Genomic DNA, 17,344 nt, shown 5'->3' on the forward strand with positions numbered 1-17,344 from the left:
CATATTGATTATAGTCCTGCATATGTTGAGAACATTATAGCTCGGACGAGCATCCTATTAAAAGCCTTCTAGAGCATTCCTATTATATGGTTCCTGCGAGCATCCTGATCGGTAGTGATCCTGCATGTGTTGCGGACTACCACATCTCTTTGTAAGCGTCCTGTTATATGATCGATTATGATCCTGCATATATTGCAAACACAAACACAGCTCTTTATGAGTGTCCTGTTATAGCTCCCTTGAACTTCCTGTTAAATGGCTATCCGGAGCTCCCTAATAATAACTCTTTAGAGTTACCTGTTAAGCTCTATGAGCTTCCTGATTAATACTCTTACGAGTTTCCTGTTTTGCCCGGATAAGCTTCTTGATACATGGCTCACATGAGCATCCTATTACATGGCTTGAGAGAGTGCTTCCTGATTATGTGCTCTAATTGGGTACCCCTGAATACAAATTGACGGATTTGTAGTTTTGTACACTTTGAATGTACTACAGATGTATCCATCGATATTTCAAATAAATTCAACGAGTAAAGTTTAAACATGTCTACACTGAACTTGAGATGACTTGTTATGAAAATGTATGAGTTATGTGAAAATATGATATGAAAGGATTATGTATATGAAAGTTATTACCTAATGAGCTCATCATCGTTATTATTTGAAGAGTATTTAGAAAATTTATGACTAACTTGTTTGATTGAGTGTATGTGATTAAGCAAATGGCTAATTTTGTTAGGATGCATGTTATTGATATGCTTATTTTAAATGAACAAGATTGGCAAGTGAAATTCCTGTTATACGAACTTACTAAGCATCAAACTCTTACTAGGGTTTTTTCTTCTATTTTATAGTACTTGGAAGTTCGTAAAAGTTAAAGATCGGTCGGAGCATCATCACACTATCCTCTAGCTTGTTTTGGTATAAATAGAAAACTTACCTTGGTGTAACCACATGTATAGGCTAATGATAATAAATAAGGGTATGTAAATGTTTTGGTTGTAACTAGCCATTGGAATGGCTAGTGATAGTAAATTTAATGCATATTTATGCATGAGGTTTATTATATTTAGTATATAAATGTGTTTGGTTTAATATATTAGATGCAATTAAGTTTAGGTAAGTATATAATTTTAATGTAAAGATGATACTTGAAAGCATGAGTAAATGTGTCATGCATAAAACTTGATCATTAGATTGATTTATATGCCTTGAATTGGTTGGTGAATATATTGAAATTGACGTAGATGCAAGGTAAAAAGGGTGAGAAATAAGGCTTGGAAAATGACCTTATTTTGTCCACACGAGCAAACACATGGGCGTGTGTCTCAACCGTGTGTGACACACGGCCATGCGCACGAGGTGTGGTTTGGCCGTGTGTCCCGTGATCTTAAAATTAGAGAAACAGAATGCTCAGAATTGAGTACACGGGTAGAGACACAAGCGTGTGTCTCAGCCGTATGAGACACACGGCCTAGCACATGGGCATGTGTCCTGGCCGTGTAATCTCTACACCTAATTTTCGAAAATTAAATTGTCCACAGGGTATAGCACACGGGCGTGTGGCTGGCCGTGTGACCCAAGTCAGAGAGTTACACAGGTAAGGACACGGGCTAGGACACTACCGTGTGCCTCACATCGAATGCCCACATGGCCTAAGACACGGGCGTGTCACTTGACCGTATGAACCACACACAAGCGTGTGTTTCCTACATCTAAGAAAAATTTTGAAATTTTGTGAAAATTTTTCTGTGATTCCGGTTTAGTCCTGACTCGATTCTAATATGTATTTTGGACCTCGAAGACCCCTATGAAGGAAATTATGATTGATTGTGATTGATTTTCAGAAATGAATAGTAAATGACATAAATTAATTGTAATTGAATTGTAAAATCAGGTAATGCTCCATAACCCTGTTCTGGCGAAGGATACGGGTTAGGGGTGTTACAAAGCTTCTTATAATAAACATATATTTAGAACTTTTCTAATATATTATATTTATTCTTCTGTTTTAGGAAAATCATTCAAAGAAAGATGAAAAACCCGATACAAAAGGTTGTGCTTCCTTCTTCTCATTAGACATTGCAAAACGTTTCAAAATTTAATCAAAGTATGAAGCTTGAGACAATTGTCATAATTTTGTTCTCTTGATCTTTATTGATGCGAAATTAGCTTCACCCATTAATGTCAAATCATTGAGTTAATCAACCAATGATAATGTTCTCACGTCATTCCCAATGAGTAAAATGTCATCGACATATAGAATAACAAACATTATCTTTTCATCCTTATACATTTATAAACATAAGGTTCATCAACTTTTCTTTAAATCCAAAAGTTTTTTCAGGTTAATATTCAACTCAAATTTTTTTTGTATAAAGATAACTGCTAATATTATTAATGAATTATGATTTTTTTCAAATTAATCTAAACTCAAATTAAACACTATAATATTAACATCATTACTTTCAAGTATCAAAACATATAACTTTTGCTAAATACATATACCACTAGGGGTGAGCAAAACTCGATTCGACTTGAAAAAATAAAAAAAAAATCGAATTTCGAGTTAAACGAATCGAGTTATTCGAGTCAACTTGAATTTTTTTTTCGAATTGAGTTTGGTTTTCGAATTCGAATAACTTGAATAATTCGAATAAATTGAATACTAAACTACAATATTTTACATTTTTATCTTAAACTCCCAAACATCTTTACTTTCTCCCAAAACTTTTACTCCCTCCGAATTTTCCCCGAAACCCCAAACCCATTCCCCCCCACTAAATTTTACTCCCCCCATTTACTTTCCCCCAAAAATTTCTCTCTCAACCCCCAAAACTTTTTATTTTCCCCCTAAACTTTTACTTCTCATATTTTACCCCAAAATCAAAAATTAAAATCATCCAAAAAATCCCTAAACCAAAATAGTAACAATTTTATTTATATCTTTTTGTCAAAAAAATAATTTTATTTATATCTACTATTTATATTATTAAATTAAATTTCACATTTTTTACTATTTATATTATTGAATTGTTTAATCATATTGAATCTATAAATTTTTATTAAAGATGATTTAGTGATTATGCTATAAAATATTTGTGCTAAAATTTTATTTTGGTATTAATTTTACATTTTATCTTTAAGATAACTTTTATTAAAAAAATTACATTTTTTATATTTAATATGTTTTTTAATTTCAAAATACATAGTGACAAGAATCAGAAGATAATTGAAGCAACTAAGCAAGCAAAGAAGAGGATGAAAGTTAATAACAAATTTAATTACAGTGGACAAATTTGATTACGGTGGGTGATAGTGATTATAAGGACCTAGAATCATTTTTTTTAATTTAACTCAAACAAATATATTCAATTCGTATTTCATCTCACTTGACTCGATTTGAGAAAATTTCAAATCGAGTTAGGATGATAAAATAAAATTCGTCAACTTGATTAACTCAAAATTTTTCATTCGATTTGATCGACCACTTCCCCTTATATACCACATTAGACAAAAACAAACATATACCACATTAAAAAAAGTAACAAACTCAAGCACCAAATAATTATTAAGCGATTAAAAATGAATTTCTTTATAATTTATACATTAATTTTATTTAAGTAAAACCTGGTTTTATGTTTTTGCATATATGGCATGATTAATATCTTATTTATTCTTAAAAAAAGGTCTCAATTTATAATATACAGTATACCAGCTAGCTCATATTTAAGCACGGATTCCTAAATTTAGTTTCAAATTTTTATCTCCTCTTGAAATAGTTTACCTACATAAAAGATATTAATTATTTGGATTAAATGAGAAGTGAAATGATAAAAATATTTTTTTTAAATCGTTAATTAACATGATGAGTTATCTCTTATAAAAATATTATTTTAATAATTTAACTCAAGTCTAATGTATTCTATCCTACAAAGTACACTTATTTATAAAAATGTTTTGGGACATTTAACTATTAATGGAAGGTCAATGACCAAAAAACCCGAGCCCCTTTATAGGGAGGAAAAAATTAAAAAGACAAGACACCACATATCCTGGAATTATGACACCACCAATCTCCGCAATCCAAGTGTAGTTTAGATCCCAGACTTTTACATCAAGCCCACGCTTTAGAATGTAACCTCACCCACAACCGGATAAACTAAACTAGCTTTCTTTCATTTTCCTTGCTTCGGCAACTTTGATTTTTCCATCCAAAATACTAGTTTTATTTTAAGAGTTTGGGTTTTTGTCCTTTTTGTTAACCGTGTAACTTCATTAATTATTTTTCAATAAATAATAATTAAATATTATATTGTTTGCATTGACCGGGAATCGAATATTTTTATTTTGGGATAATTCCTGATGAGTCCCTGGATGGTCGGAGTCTTATTGTTTCAACAAGGCAAGTGGGTGTTCCAGATCCATCATCGAAGCTGGAAATACATGTTTCCAGGATTTTAGGAAGTTTTTCTTGGTTGTTTTATGGGCTTAAATCGAAGCCGTTTAAGATCTTCTGCTCCGTTTCACTCCAAGCCTTTGTTTCGTAGACATCTTCAATCCATGAAGTAAGTTCCTTTTTCCAAATCTTTGTCCTTTTTCTTTTTTCCTGATTATTGAGGCACTTATTGTTTGATTATTTGTTGATTATGGGATCTGGGTACTCGGATATATATGGCAAAGTCAAAAAGCTTTTTTAAAGGGGAATTTTATGCTCTAAGATAAGCAAATGAAGCATTAGCAAATTGATATTTACCATAATTATTCCATTTTAGTTGCTTTTTTTTTTGTCATAATAATGCACAAAAACTCAGAGATATCCTTGTCAAAGGATACTTTATTTTTCTTAGGAAGCTGTTTTCCTTGTTTATGGAATATGGCCAATGGAGGCCTTGGCTTCCACTTTTTGAATCTTTTATTGGAGATTCCTAGATATGTTTGATTTTTGTTATCTTTTGTAATGTCAAACTGGTTGCAAAAGAAAGCTTCTTCCATTGTTATTACTTCAATATGTGCATATTCAGATATACATATCCTCAATGCTTTCCCCTTTTCTATGTAATTTACCTTGGAAATGCCTTTTTTTTTGTGTTGAATCTACTGGTGATATACTTGTAACATTCCACAGAACTAGAAAGATTTTCGGCGTTTCACTTTCTATCCTCCTTATAAACTTGGCTGCCATTATGGAACGTGCTGATGAAAACCTCCTTCCATCTGTCTACAAAGAAGTTAGTGAAGCTTTCAATGCTGGGCCATCTGATCTTGGGTATCTCACCTTCATAAGGAACTTTGTGCAGGGCCTGGCATCTCCCTTGGCTGGCGTACTCGTAATTAACTATGATCGCCCTACGGTTCTCGCTATAGGTACGATGTGCTGGGCCTTATCGACTGCTGCAGTGGGTGGAAGCCAACAGTTTCATCAGGTTGCAATGTGGAGAGCAGTTAATGGCTTTGGACTGGCAATTGTAATACCAGCACTTCAGTCTTTTATTGCTGATAGTTACATGGATGGTGTGAGAGGGGCTGGATTTGGGCTGCTAAGCCTTGTTGGCACCTTGGGCGGCATCGGTGGTGGTGTTGTTGCTACCGTAATGGCTGGTCAGCAGTTCTGGGGTACGCCTGGATGGCGTTGTGCCTTCATTTTGATGGCAACGTTAAGTTCATTCATAGGACTCCTTGTGTTCCTATTTGTTGTTGATCCTAGGAAAACAGTTAGTGTCAATCATGATGCCAGAATTAATTTAGAAAGGTACTAATTGCTCATTCGAAGTTTTTCGTTTTTATCTGTTTCAATATCTTATCACCATCTAAATTTAGTTTTTAGGGTTTGGCATTTTGATATTTTCATATATTGTTTTGGTGACTCAGCTGCTTTCTTTCGCAGGGATGAGTTGGTAGAAAAAGGGAATGGTCGTGTCTCGTCTGTTTGGTCCGAGTCCTGGATGGCTACGAAAGCTGTTATTAGAATTCCAACTTTTCAGATAATTGTCTTGCAGGGAATTATTGGTTCACTACCATGGACTGCCATGGTGTTCTTTACCATGTGGTTTGAACTAATTGGTACACAAATTCTAACCCATTTTCTTGTTTCTTTTTAGCATTCCAAAAAAATGGTCGAATGCTACATATTTTACCGAATCACTGGTTTAGTGCTTGATTTTTGATACCTTTGGGTCTTTTTTTTTATTTTTTTTATTTTCTTGTTTCTCAGGTTTTGATCATAATTCTACAGCAGCACTTTTAAGTCTTTTTGCTATCGGATGTGCGATGGGATCCTTTCTTGGTGGGGTAATAGCAGATAGATTGTCACAAATTTACCCCCATTCTGGGCGTATTATATGTGCACAATTCAGTGCCTTTATGGGCATACCATTCTCATTGTTCCTTCTTAAAGTGATCCCACAATCAGTGAGCAGTTATTACACCTTTGCTGTAACCCTGTTTATGATGGGCTTAACCATCAGTTGGAATGCCACGGCTGCAAATGGTCCTATGTTTGCCGAAGTCGTCCCTTCTAAACATAGGACCATGATCTATGCATTCGACCGTGCTTTTGAAGGATCGTTTTCATCTTTCGCAGCTCCCTTGGTAGGTATCCTATCAGAGAAAATGTTTGGTTATGATTCAAAATCTATCGATCCGATCAATGGTTCTCCACGCGAGGCATTTGCTTTGTCCAGAGGGCTACTATCAATGATGGCAATTCCATTTGGTTTGTGTTGTTTGTGTTACACGCCGTTGTACAAACTCTTCAGGCGAGACCGTGAAAATGTTAGATTGGCGGCTTGAAAGAGGAAGAGATGATTTGATCGAATACTTGGTTATTTTCTGAGAACTTGGTTCACAATTTCTTTCACTATGAGGCACAGACATATACTACCTTCTATGGCAACATCTTGCTCATGAAGTTCCACTAACTTGTCAAGAAATTCATTATTATGCTGGTCATACATTGCCAGCCTGTAATTGTAGAACCATTGCGATTTTATTATAAACCATTTCTCTATCAGCTGCCTTGATTATAGGACTTTTAGATATAACTTAAAAGGCACATTAAAATTATATCTCTATCCTGTAAGCTAATAAGCAGAATTAAGAGATCTAAAGAGCATGCAATATGTAACCTAAGGTACATGCATACAAAAATGATTCATGTCAAAGATGGCTCTGAAGATGAAATCTGGTTCAGGAATTATTTCAATTATGGGAATGATTTGTTGCTCAATGTTCAACAAGCACCTAAATCCTTGTACTCAAAGCAAAAACAGGCTAAAGAAAGAAACAAAGAGGTATTCATTTTCAGAGAGAGAGAGAGAGAGAGAGAGAAGATGTCACATAATATGCAAGTGCATGAAATTCGGTCTATTGACTCTATCCTAGTTCCAAATTGAGATTATATGCCACAGAATCATACAACAGCATTGGGAAAAGCTAGAGTGAAACATTGATGGAATTTTTATCTGGTTGGTCTTGCAGGAAAAGTGAGAAAATCAAAGCAGACAATAGAGGGCAATTTGCAGGTAAATTATACAACCCACAGAAGCTCAAGTGTTTATGACGTGTGCATTTGCGCATTCAGCGACCTTGCTAAAGCTAGACACACCGTGGGAAAAAGGTTTGCCCAACATACCCGCCAGACATAGCCCTCCTCACATTGGATTCAAACATCTTTGGATTATCCCTCAACACTGCAGCAGCTTCATGATTGAGGGGATCCTCATAATTCGGTTCCTGCACACAAAATTCAAAGATTCAGATATCAGATGGCAGCAAATCCACTGAATTATGGCTATAAATATATTAGGCATTACCGTGAAAAGATGATATAAACCATAGATTATAGTGTTTATATTGAGCACCGGTTTCCAATCTTCACGTAAGATGTTAAGGCAAACATTTCCTTCCAAATCAATATTTGGATGGTAGACCTGGATATTCGAGTGCAACATGATACAAGCCGGGTTATAACCAAAAGCATGCGAGACCACAGCATGAATTTAGAAAACAAACATATAAATAAGGTAAGCCAGTCTACCTTGGTCTTGCACTTAACTTTGGGTGCCTCATGTGGATAGACGGGAGAAACTTGAAAGGAGAATAAAAATGTGCCACCGCTGAAACAGCAGCAGCCAATCAGTTTTATACTTGTTATAGCATTATTAATATAAGAAGATGAACGTAAAAAAACTCTTATAAGCATGTCATGTCTTCTCCAATAAACAAAAACTTTAACCAAAAAATTTGTGCTAGAGAGCAAAAGAAAACTTGTGTTAAAATAAGAGGCATGAAAGAAATTCCTTACAAATAATATCCTTCATCGGGGCGAATTGAAACCTCAAAATTCATCAGGTTATCCTTTCCATTTGGAAATGTTATAGCACAAGATTTGGGTAGGTTAAGCTCAGAAATATCTACACGTAGAAAGACAAAATAAAACATGAGAATCACACTAGGATCAAACACCAGATGCGCTTGAGCCAATAGATTCAGTGCTAGAACAACATATAGTTGAATAGATCAGTAAAGCTAAAGAAAATTAGCAGTAACACACCAAAAGCACCAAATCATAAAAAATAATGGATCTCTATCACAGAACTAAAGGAAATTTAAACAACTCAATCCATTATAAATGTGAAGCAAACCTTTGTGCAAACGCAACTCTCCTGGACTTTGCTTTTTAGTAGGAGCTCCCCCATTTGCATTTTCAGCAAGTTCTCTCTGCTTTTCCTTTACTTTAAACAGCCGAATCATAACTCCTACATATATATTAAAATTTAAAGTGAACCCATTCATTTCCATAGCCTTAACATCAAATTCCAGTTACCGCAGCAAAGCAATATCCATTCAGAATCTAAAGATTCAAAACCAAAGCATTAAAACAAAAACATTTGTTCTTAACAAACCCTAACTGAAAAATCTAGCCTTTATTATCAAACTCGATTTCCATACTTTTGAGCTGTTGACGATCAGAATCCATTTTCTTTTAATAAGACCACTCATTTACCTGATCCGAAGTTATTTTAACTAGACTAATTTAAAACTACTTAAAAAAACAAAAGAAGTGCCTCTTTTTTTCCCCATCTTTGCAATAATAGAATTTGAACAACAAAAAGAGATTCAAAATGAAATTAATTCTAGCAGATCATAATTCATGATACAACTAGTTGCAAAAATAGAAGAGATCGTTAAAGAAAAGAGAAAATGAATCTAACAAAAGACTTAAGTAATCAACGCCGATTAAAAGAGCAAGTGAGAAAAAAAGAAAAAAAAAGGTAGTGTGTTGGATTTATGATATTGTAACAAACCTGTTGGAGGAAAAGCCGAAGAAAGAAAAGAAGGAACTAAGGGATCTTTATTGTTTTAAAGAAAAAAGCAGAAACTAAGGGGAAATTGATGAAGAGAAGGGACAAAAGGAGGGGGTTTAGGATATGGATGCCTGAAGGAAAAGTAAAGGAAAGAGAGAGAAAGGAAATGACACGAAAGCTGGAGTGGAGGATGGACCCACTTGTTTTGTTTTTTTCTTTGGTGAAAAACTAGCGTCTGCAGTTTTGCGGCCTTATATTTGTAATCAAACCAATGTGCTTCAAAATTCAACGACATTTCACCTATATTTTTAATATTCACTTGCATTTATTGCGAATCAGTGGGAATACAAAGTATTTTTACCAATCCAATCCCAAGTGTCATTTTAAATTTTGTTGTCTAATTTGATTGTCGAGGAGGAGATCACTTGCCACTGTGATCAAATCATAAATTATTATGCGATGCTCGCTTTAAAAGCCTAAGAGTTGAAGGCTGCGTCACAATCTAGCTTGAGATATCCAGGGGAGTTAGAGCAAGCCCCCCTGAACTCGATGAAACCATGAAAAACATCATTCCCATATTGGATTGGATCCTTTGCTATTCCTTCCCATGTTTACTAATAATTCCATGATATAAAGTTTTGCCCAAGGGAAGAATTTGATACGAAAAGGAGGGGGGAGGGGAGACCACTGGTGGTAGGGAGCTGAGAGAGGGACGGGGAGAGAATTTTTTTTTTAATATTAATATTCAGATTTTCTTTTTCTTTTTTTTCCTTTCAATTCTAAAAAAATGGGTAAAGTCAAATAATGTTTACGTAGGGTTAATCGAGTAACAGTAATTAAGTTTAAATGCTACATTTAACCAAAAAAAAAGGTTTAAGTGAACACATATATAATTTAGAAGGTAATTTTTTAATTAAGTCTTGAAAAAAAATAAAGGATGAGAGGATAGCTTGAGGGGTACTATTTTAGGAAATAAATTACCATATACAATCAATCATGTCATTTATATATAAAAACTTTAATGGTTTTTCTTTTATTTTTTAAAAATTAAAAAAAATTACATTTATTTTTAATTATTATTTAACTTAAATATATAAAATCAATATGATATGGAAACAATGACTATTCCATGACCATAATTTTAGCATTTAATTTGAAACAATATATGAATATTTATCAATTTAAATAAAATTATAAACCATATAATGCTAAGAATTAAAAAAAATTTAATATCTTAAATTTGGAAATAAAGAATGCATAAAATAACTTCAAAAATTAAAGTGCATAAAAGAAATACTAAAAAAACTTATAGGAACGGTCTTGTTATTGGCATGTAATATCTTAAATTTGTGTTATGTGAAAAAAAATAATTTAACAACTGTTATGTCAATACACAATATTATTTAGTATTTTTATTTGATTTTAATAGAATTAAAAGATAAATCTCAAAATTATATATGAATTTTGATTAAATATATAATATTACATAAATTTTTATTTTACATAGTTTTATACATGAAAATTTTTTTATTCAGTTTTCACAAATTAATGATATAATCATCTATATAGAAACATTTTACTTTTACATACAGCATACACAAATAATTATTTTTATCTAATAAATAAATTAATTAATGTATTTATTTTTTTAAATGTATAGAATTCAATCAAAATTAATGTTTTATGTATACGTTTAAATTACAATCAAAATTTCATATGTATGATTACACAAAAATTTATACATCAAAATTGCACAATAAATCAAAAATTATGTATAATTTTAAAATTTATCACTAAAATTAAATACTTATATTTCTTTCAATCAATTTTAATTTGATTTGATCATGACTAATTATAATTAATTTTAATAATTTAGATTTCTCTCAATTAATTTAAATATTTTTCTATAAAAAATTAATATACTTTTTTTTCAATATACATATTAACATAATAAATAATAGTTTATTAACAATTTTTAATAATTTCATTTAACTCTTCTTTGCGAACTATTTATGGAAAAAAATTCTTATTCTTCAAATAATTCAAAAACAAAAAAAGTAGATTGATTTGGTTAGTTGATTCCAATGTATTTAATACAAAACTTTTAAAAAGGTAATTTTTAATGTTTGTGGCTAAACTTATTCAAAAGTACAAAAATCTTGAAAATTTGTTATGCAAGCTATAATTAGAGGTGTTTATATGTTAAATAAGATCGAACTTAAATATTATATGTATTTTATATTTGTCTAAGCTCATTTTCATTTTAAAAATATAGATATAAAATTTTACATAAGTATGTATATATCTTAAATAGCTCAACCATATTTTTTTTATTTTTTTAAAAAATATTTATAATATTTTTATTGAATATTTAATAATTTTTATTTATTAAAAATTTTATATTGTTGGAGATCAGGTCTGGAAAACACAGTGAAAAATAAATTTACAGAAAAACTAGAGTTCTAAAAAAATGTTTCAAAATAAGAACTTAGTAGTGATATCTAAACTAATAAATATTTAATCAAAATTGTACCTATTTTATATTTTGATTAGCCTAGAATGAACACTTTGACCTAATAATCTTCTCAGCTATCCTCAAGCTTAGTCTGTCAAATGTGGACTCGATTCGAATCAGAAAATTTTTCACAAAAATTACCAGTGGGATAATTTCACAAATTCTTTAAAGTTTTGGACCAAATTGTAAATAAAAAATATCTCTAGAAATTTTCTGAAATAATTTCTTCAAATATTTCAGAAATTTTTTTCTCTACAACTTTCTCTTGAATTCAAGGTGTGTACAATAATGGCTCAAGGCTCTCTTTGTATAGGGAGAGTTTTGAGAGTTCCACTATAATTAAATTTAATAGTAAGATAGTCACTTTAATATTAACTTAATAAAATATTATTAAGATAAGTATTAAATTTAATTTAATATTAAATTAATTAAAATAATATTATTTTTAGAATAGTTAATAAGAAATCAAATTCTCTAGTAGAGTTCCAACATGAGTGTAATTCTTTCACTACTCAACCACCAAAGAATCACCATCGTTGCAGCCGCCGGCACCCCGAGCTGGTTACATTTTTTTACCGGTTCGGTCGAGTCAATGACAACTCAATTGGTCTGGTCCAGCCACCTGTTGGACCGTTGGTCCGACTTCACATACCGGAACCGGTTCGACCAGTTTTTGGGTATTGGTCTCAATTTTGGGCTCCTAGACTCGATTTATGATATTAGGTTTAATTTTCAAGTTCAATTACTCATTAAGCCAATTGTCTGACTTGAAAATTAATTTTCAAAAATATCATATTAATTTGATTAATTTAATTTTACTTGATCAAAATTAATTTTCTCAAAAATCACTTTGATTTTTCAAATTAATTTTTCAAGAAAATTATTTAGTTAAATTTTCTAGTTGAACAATTCTTACGGCTGCCGAATTTAGTTCCACATCAAATAAATCGACTCAATTAAATTATTTCCAAAGTCATAAAATTTTCTTCTATTCAAATACAGTTCGATCGAGCTTTTGTTGAGCTAGCGGATAGACCAATTGGACATATATAATTAGACTCTAGTAATTGCAATTATGTCCAAAAGGATCGTTATGATAATTCACAATTACTTAATCGTGGAGTTAGTCCACAAGAAGTACCATGATTGAAAACCCCTTATTGTATACTCTTTACGAAGGTAATTCATCCAACTGCTTTGTCCAATGACCTCGTCATATATGTGTTACCCTCATATGATATCCTTAGTTTCTTTGCATTAAATCCGTTCACTCAATACAATCCTATTTTGTATCATTGTCACTATTATGTCTTCTTAATGATTATTCTGATCACTATCAAAAAATGACTGTGATAAATTGCTCGATCAAGAACGAGCAACCCGTGACCACGTTCCATATTTATCAATCCACACAATGCCAATGGGATGATATCATTAACTATTTAATTGAGCTATGAATTTCATTGTTGCTAGTAAAGCCGTGTCAAACCTGTAGGGTATACTGACTTATACCAAACGGCCAAGTCATACGCCCATGTGTGAGGCTGTGTGGAGCATATTGACTTGATTTTAATTTCAACACCTGGGGACACATGGCCGTGCAACATGACCATGCGTCACACACGGCTGAGACACACGCCCGTATCTTTGCTCGTATGGACAAAAATAGGCTATTTACCAAGCCAATTTGCCACCCAAATTTGCATTTACCTACACAACCAAAATGGCACCAATTCAAAGCCTAAATAAGCATCCAATTTAGCCACAATCAAAACTAATTCATACCATATCAAATACCAATATTCCAATATGCTTATAACTTCAAATCTTACTCTATCAAAACATACCAAAATACATATACAAATCGACTAGTTAAACCTTTACACATGCATCATTTTGCACCAATTCTCAAGCATGATACCAATTCCACAAACCTCATAATACAAGTCATTCACACATCCATTCATGAATTCAACTAACAACCATATATGCATATATGTGTACATAACCAAATACACCAAATTAAGCCAAGTCTCATGGCTATATAAACATGACCATTCACAAGCCATTTCAAATGTCAAAACTCACTACCAAAATACATATAAAAAACAACCATAATCCTATACATGCCATATAACCAAACCATGAGATCAAAAGTACCAAAGTGATGGTTGGATAGTTTGACGTAGTCTCTGACGATTCCCGAATTTGAGCTAGCTTTGAAATCACTATAAAACATGGGAAAAATAAACAAAGGTATAAAGCTTAGTAAGCTCATACGAAATATACTCAACAAATCATAATACATAAATCATCAATTTGAACTATATAACAAATAACTTATGATAACAACAAACCTTCCATATGCTTAATCATATGCTTATATGCAAATTTATAACTTCTTCTATTTGAATCTCATACTTTACATGTACATATCTGTAAAATTTCTTAACAAACTCATACCTTTTCGGAATGCTCTCGAATACTCAATATCTCGCACACTAAGTGCCAATACATAGCTGAAACTATTATAATCTCACATACTAAGTCCTTACATAGCCGTAGCTATCTCGGTCTCGCACACTAAGTGCCATATATAACCAAAGCTATTCCGAATCGCACACTAAGTGCCATACATATATTTGAATCTTCGTCAAACATGACTAAAATCTTATATACACAATTTATGCAATATCAAAGCATTTAAAGTATAATTGTAAAAATGCTTATCACATACGAACTTACCTCGGATGTAAGAACGATAAGGCGAATCAACTAATCTGACACCTTGTTCTTCCCTCGATCTAATTTTGTATTTCACTTTTCTTGATCTATATGATATCAAATTCAACTCATTTAATCATCTATTTATTCAATTTAGTCCAAACTTCACTTTAAGGAATTTTTACACAATTACCCCTAATACTTCACATCTTTTACAATTTAGTCCTTATTTCATAAAATCACAATTTAATGAAATGCCAATTAAACCCATGCTAGTTGAATTACTATAATGCCCCTAATAGACCATATTTTTCATTTATTCACACATTTAACCACACATTTTCATAATTTCATCCCTACTTTGCATTTTCACTAAAAATCACTTAACAAAACTTGTTTAACTAGCATCAAATATTCATAATTCATCATAAATCATCAAAGAAAACATACATATATCAATGGAAACTCTAAAAAATTTTAAAATTTTTGAAATTGAAAGCACGGGCTAGATAGATTGAGCTATAATGAACTCAAAAACATAGAAATCACTAAAAACCGGGTCAAAAATCACTTATAATTGAAACATGCAATAGCTGAACCTTCAAAGTTCATCAATGGCTTATTTTCTTTCTTATTTTCAGTTGGGAGAAAGATGAATGAACAAAATTTGTCTTTTGTTTTAATTATTTAACCTTTAATGAATAAATTACTATATTAACCTTATATAAAACCATTTAAAACACCTTAATATATGTCCATATATGTCCAATCATGCTATTAATGGTCTAATTATAACATAAAGACCACCAAATTTAAGTTCCATAGCTATTAAACACCTTTAGCTAATAGAACATAACTTTTACATTTTACGCGATTTAGTCCTTTTTATCAAATTGACCATTTAAACGATGAAATTACTTCACGAAATTTTCATCCATACATGCTATCATGCTGCAAATACTAAAATAAAAATGAAATAATAATTTTGACTTTGGATTTGTGGTCCTAAAACTGTTATTCTAATTTAACCAAAAACGGGTTGTTACACAACTCCACATTCAATTAAACTATATGTGGAGAACCAGTCCCTATTGTGACACATGTGGAACGAACACCCCGAATCCAGAATCCACTCAGACGTAAACTTAGACCTTTCGATCATAGACACCGATAACAAATTGTCACCCTTACCTTCAGCTGTATTAACATCAGCTACTCCATCCTTGTTGCTCTCAGCAGCCCTCTTGTTCTTATTTCGCAGTTTGTAACAATCCACCTTAATGTGACCTTTCTTCTTATAGTAGCCACATAACTTGTCTCGATTCTTCGACCTTGGACCAGTCTTGCTTCTCGTAACAAATGTCGAGAGTTTCCAACTTGAACTGCTATCCGAACCAAACTCATTGTCGAGTTTGTCTTTGCTCAACAAGTTTTTCTTCACTTTCTGAAACAAAAGCTTATCTCCCTCATAAATTAGGGTTTCCCTGAAAGACTTATATGAAGAAGGCAAAGAGCATATTAATAGCATGACCTGATCTTCATCATCAATCTAAACCTCAACGTTCTTTAGAACATTCAAGAGAGAAACTATAACACCCCAAACCCGACCTAGAAGTTATGACCAAATTTGGAGAAATTACATCGACTCGTTCGAAAACTATTCTCAATAAGTATTTAGAAAATACGAATATGGCAAACAACCATTAAAAACTATTTGTTTTTTTATAGAAAACACTTAGGAAACTACTTAATTTGCAGTGAAAAATCTTTTCGGAGTTTTATTTTTGAAAACCAAAGTCCATTTTGTCGACTTGAGTAATTTTGTAGTTTCACGTTTTATGGCGCCCCAAACTCAGCTGGGACGGTCTGACCCGAATTTTGAACATCACATTAGTCATCGAAGTGACTCTCCATTTAAACCACCACAAATCGCACCAACCGACCAATCACATCACACAATTAATCATGGAATATTTAATAACAACATAATATCATGCTTCCGTTACGCTACTCTAATAAAAAATCAACAACAAGAGTAATTCACAATTGAATATTTAACAGAAAATTACATCGAAAACTTTAGTTAAACAAACATGCATGCAATAGGGTATTTTTAAAAAGGCTATATTTGTAGGGACTTGAAAAACCGTTTAGGTTAAAAATGTATAATTAGATTTAAAACATAATATATAGTAATATGTTGGGAAAACTCCATTTCACAAAGTTTAACAATAGTATTATAGGATTAAACATATAAGTCTTATTTTGAAAATTTTATTAAAACATTTCACACAACCTCATAACATTATTAATTAATTAGTTAGTAGATATTTAACAGCTTACATGACTTGACCAAATTATGTGTTACATCTCATGCATACCAAGCACATGTTTGTATCCAAATCATACATAAAACATTTAATGCTTACCTCGATGACCAGTGACTTTTCAACCTGCACTTACAAGTTAGTCGAACAGTTATTTAAACAAATTACCAAACAATCATAATCCATCATTCAATCATCTATCTAACGCAATGATAAAAGTTTTAAACCAAATAATTAAATAGTCCATAGTGTCCAATTACAACCCGAAAATTATAAGTAAGTCTAATACTAAATCCCATAATTTGGTCCCACGTTGCCTTCCTCACCGGGTTTGGGAACATAACGACATACCCAAGTATAGCCTCAATTTGGATCACTTGGATGACTCACTCCTACACTTCTTCATAAGCTAAGTCACTGCAATATTATAAAAGAGTGGGTGAGCTTATGAAAGCTCAGTGAGTGCTCAAA

General features: G+C 32.0%; 1 protein-coding gene and 1 pseudogene across 1 annotated transcript; one reads left to right on the top strand and one right to left on the bottom strand.

The window, feature by feature from the left end:
* The first annotated feature begins 4,074 nt into the window (after positions 1–4,074).
* Positions 4,075–7,008, top strand: LOC107896524 (uncharacterized; annotated as a pseudogene).
* A 415-nt stretch (positions 7,009–7,423) lies between these two features.
* Positions 7,424–9,329, bottom strand: LOC107896533 (NEDD8-conjugating enzyme Ubc12). The gene is made up of 6 exons (XM_016821727.2): positions 9,308–9,329; positions 8,645–8,758; positions 8,305–8,413; positions 8,038–8,116; positions 7,814–7,930; positions 7,424–7,733 (listed from the first exon to the last, which is right to left on the bottom strand). Exons 2-6 carry the CDS (start codon positions 8,751–8,753, stop codon positions 7,596–7,598), a joined length of 552 nt encoding a protein of 183 aa, XP_016677216.1. The 5' UTR covers positions 8,754–8,758; positions 9,308–9,329; the 3' UTR covers positions 7,424–7,595.
* Positions 9,330–17,344: the final 8,015 nt, after the last annotated feature.

Source organism: Gossypium hirsutum, chromosome A11 (assembly GCF_007990345.1).
Source record: "Gossypium hirsutum isolate 1008001.06 chromosome A11, Gossypium_hirsutum_v2.1, whole genome shotgun sequence".
NCBI classification, from domain to species: Eukaryota; Viridiplantae; Streptophyta; class Magnoliopsida; order Malvales; family Malvaceae; genus Gossypium; species Gossypium hirsutum.

What these genes read in the sequence shown, in the direction of transcription:
- LOC107896533 (XM_016821727.2), bottom strand. Translation starts at nt 8,753, where the DNA reads ATGATTCGGCTGTTTAAAGTAAAGGAAAAGCAGAGAGAACTTGCTGAA. An exon ending in AGAGTTGCGTTTGCACAAAG is followed by an intron (nt 8,414 to 8,644) that starts GTTTGCTTCACA and finishes TTCTACGTGTAG; the next exon opens with ATATTTCTGAGCTTAACCTA. An exon ending in CCCGATGAAGGATATTATTT is followed by an intron (nt 8,117 to 8,304) that starts GTAAGGAATTTC and finishes CTGCTGTTTCAG; the next exon opens with CGGTGGCACATTTTTATTCT.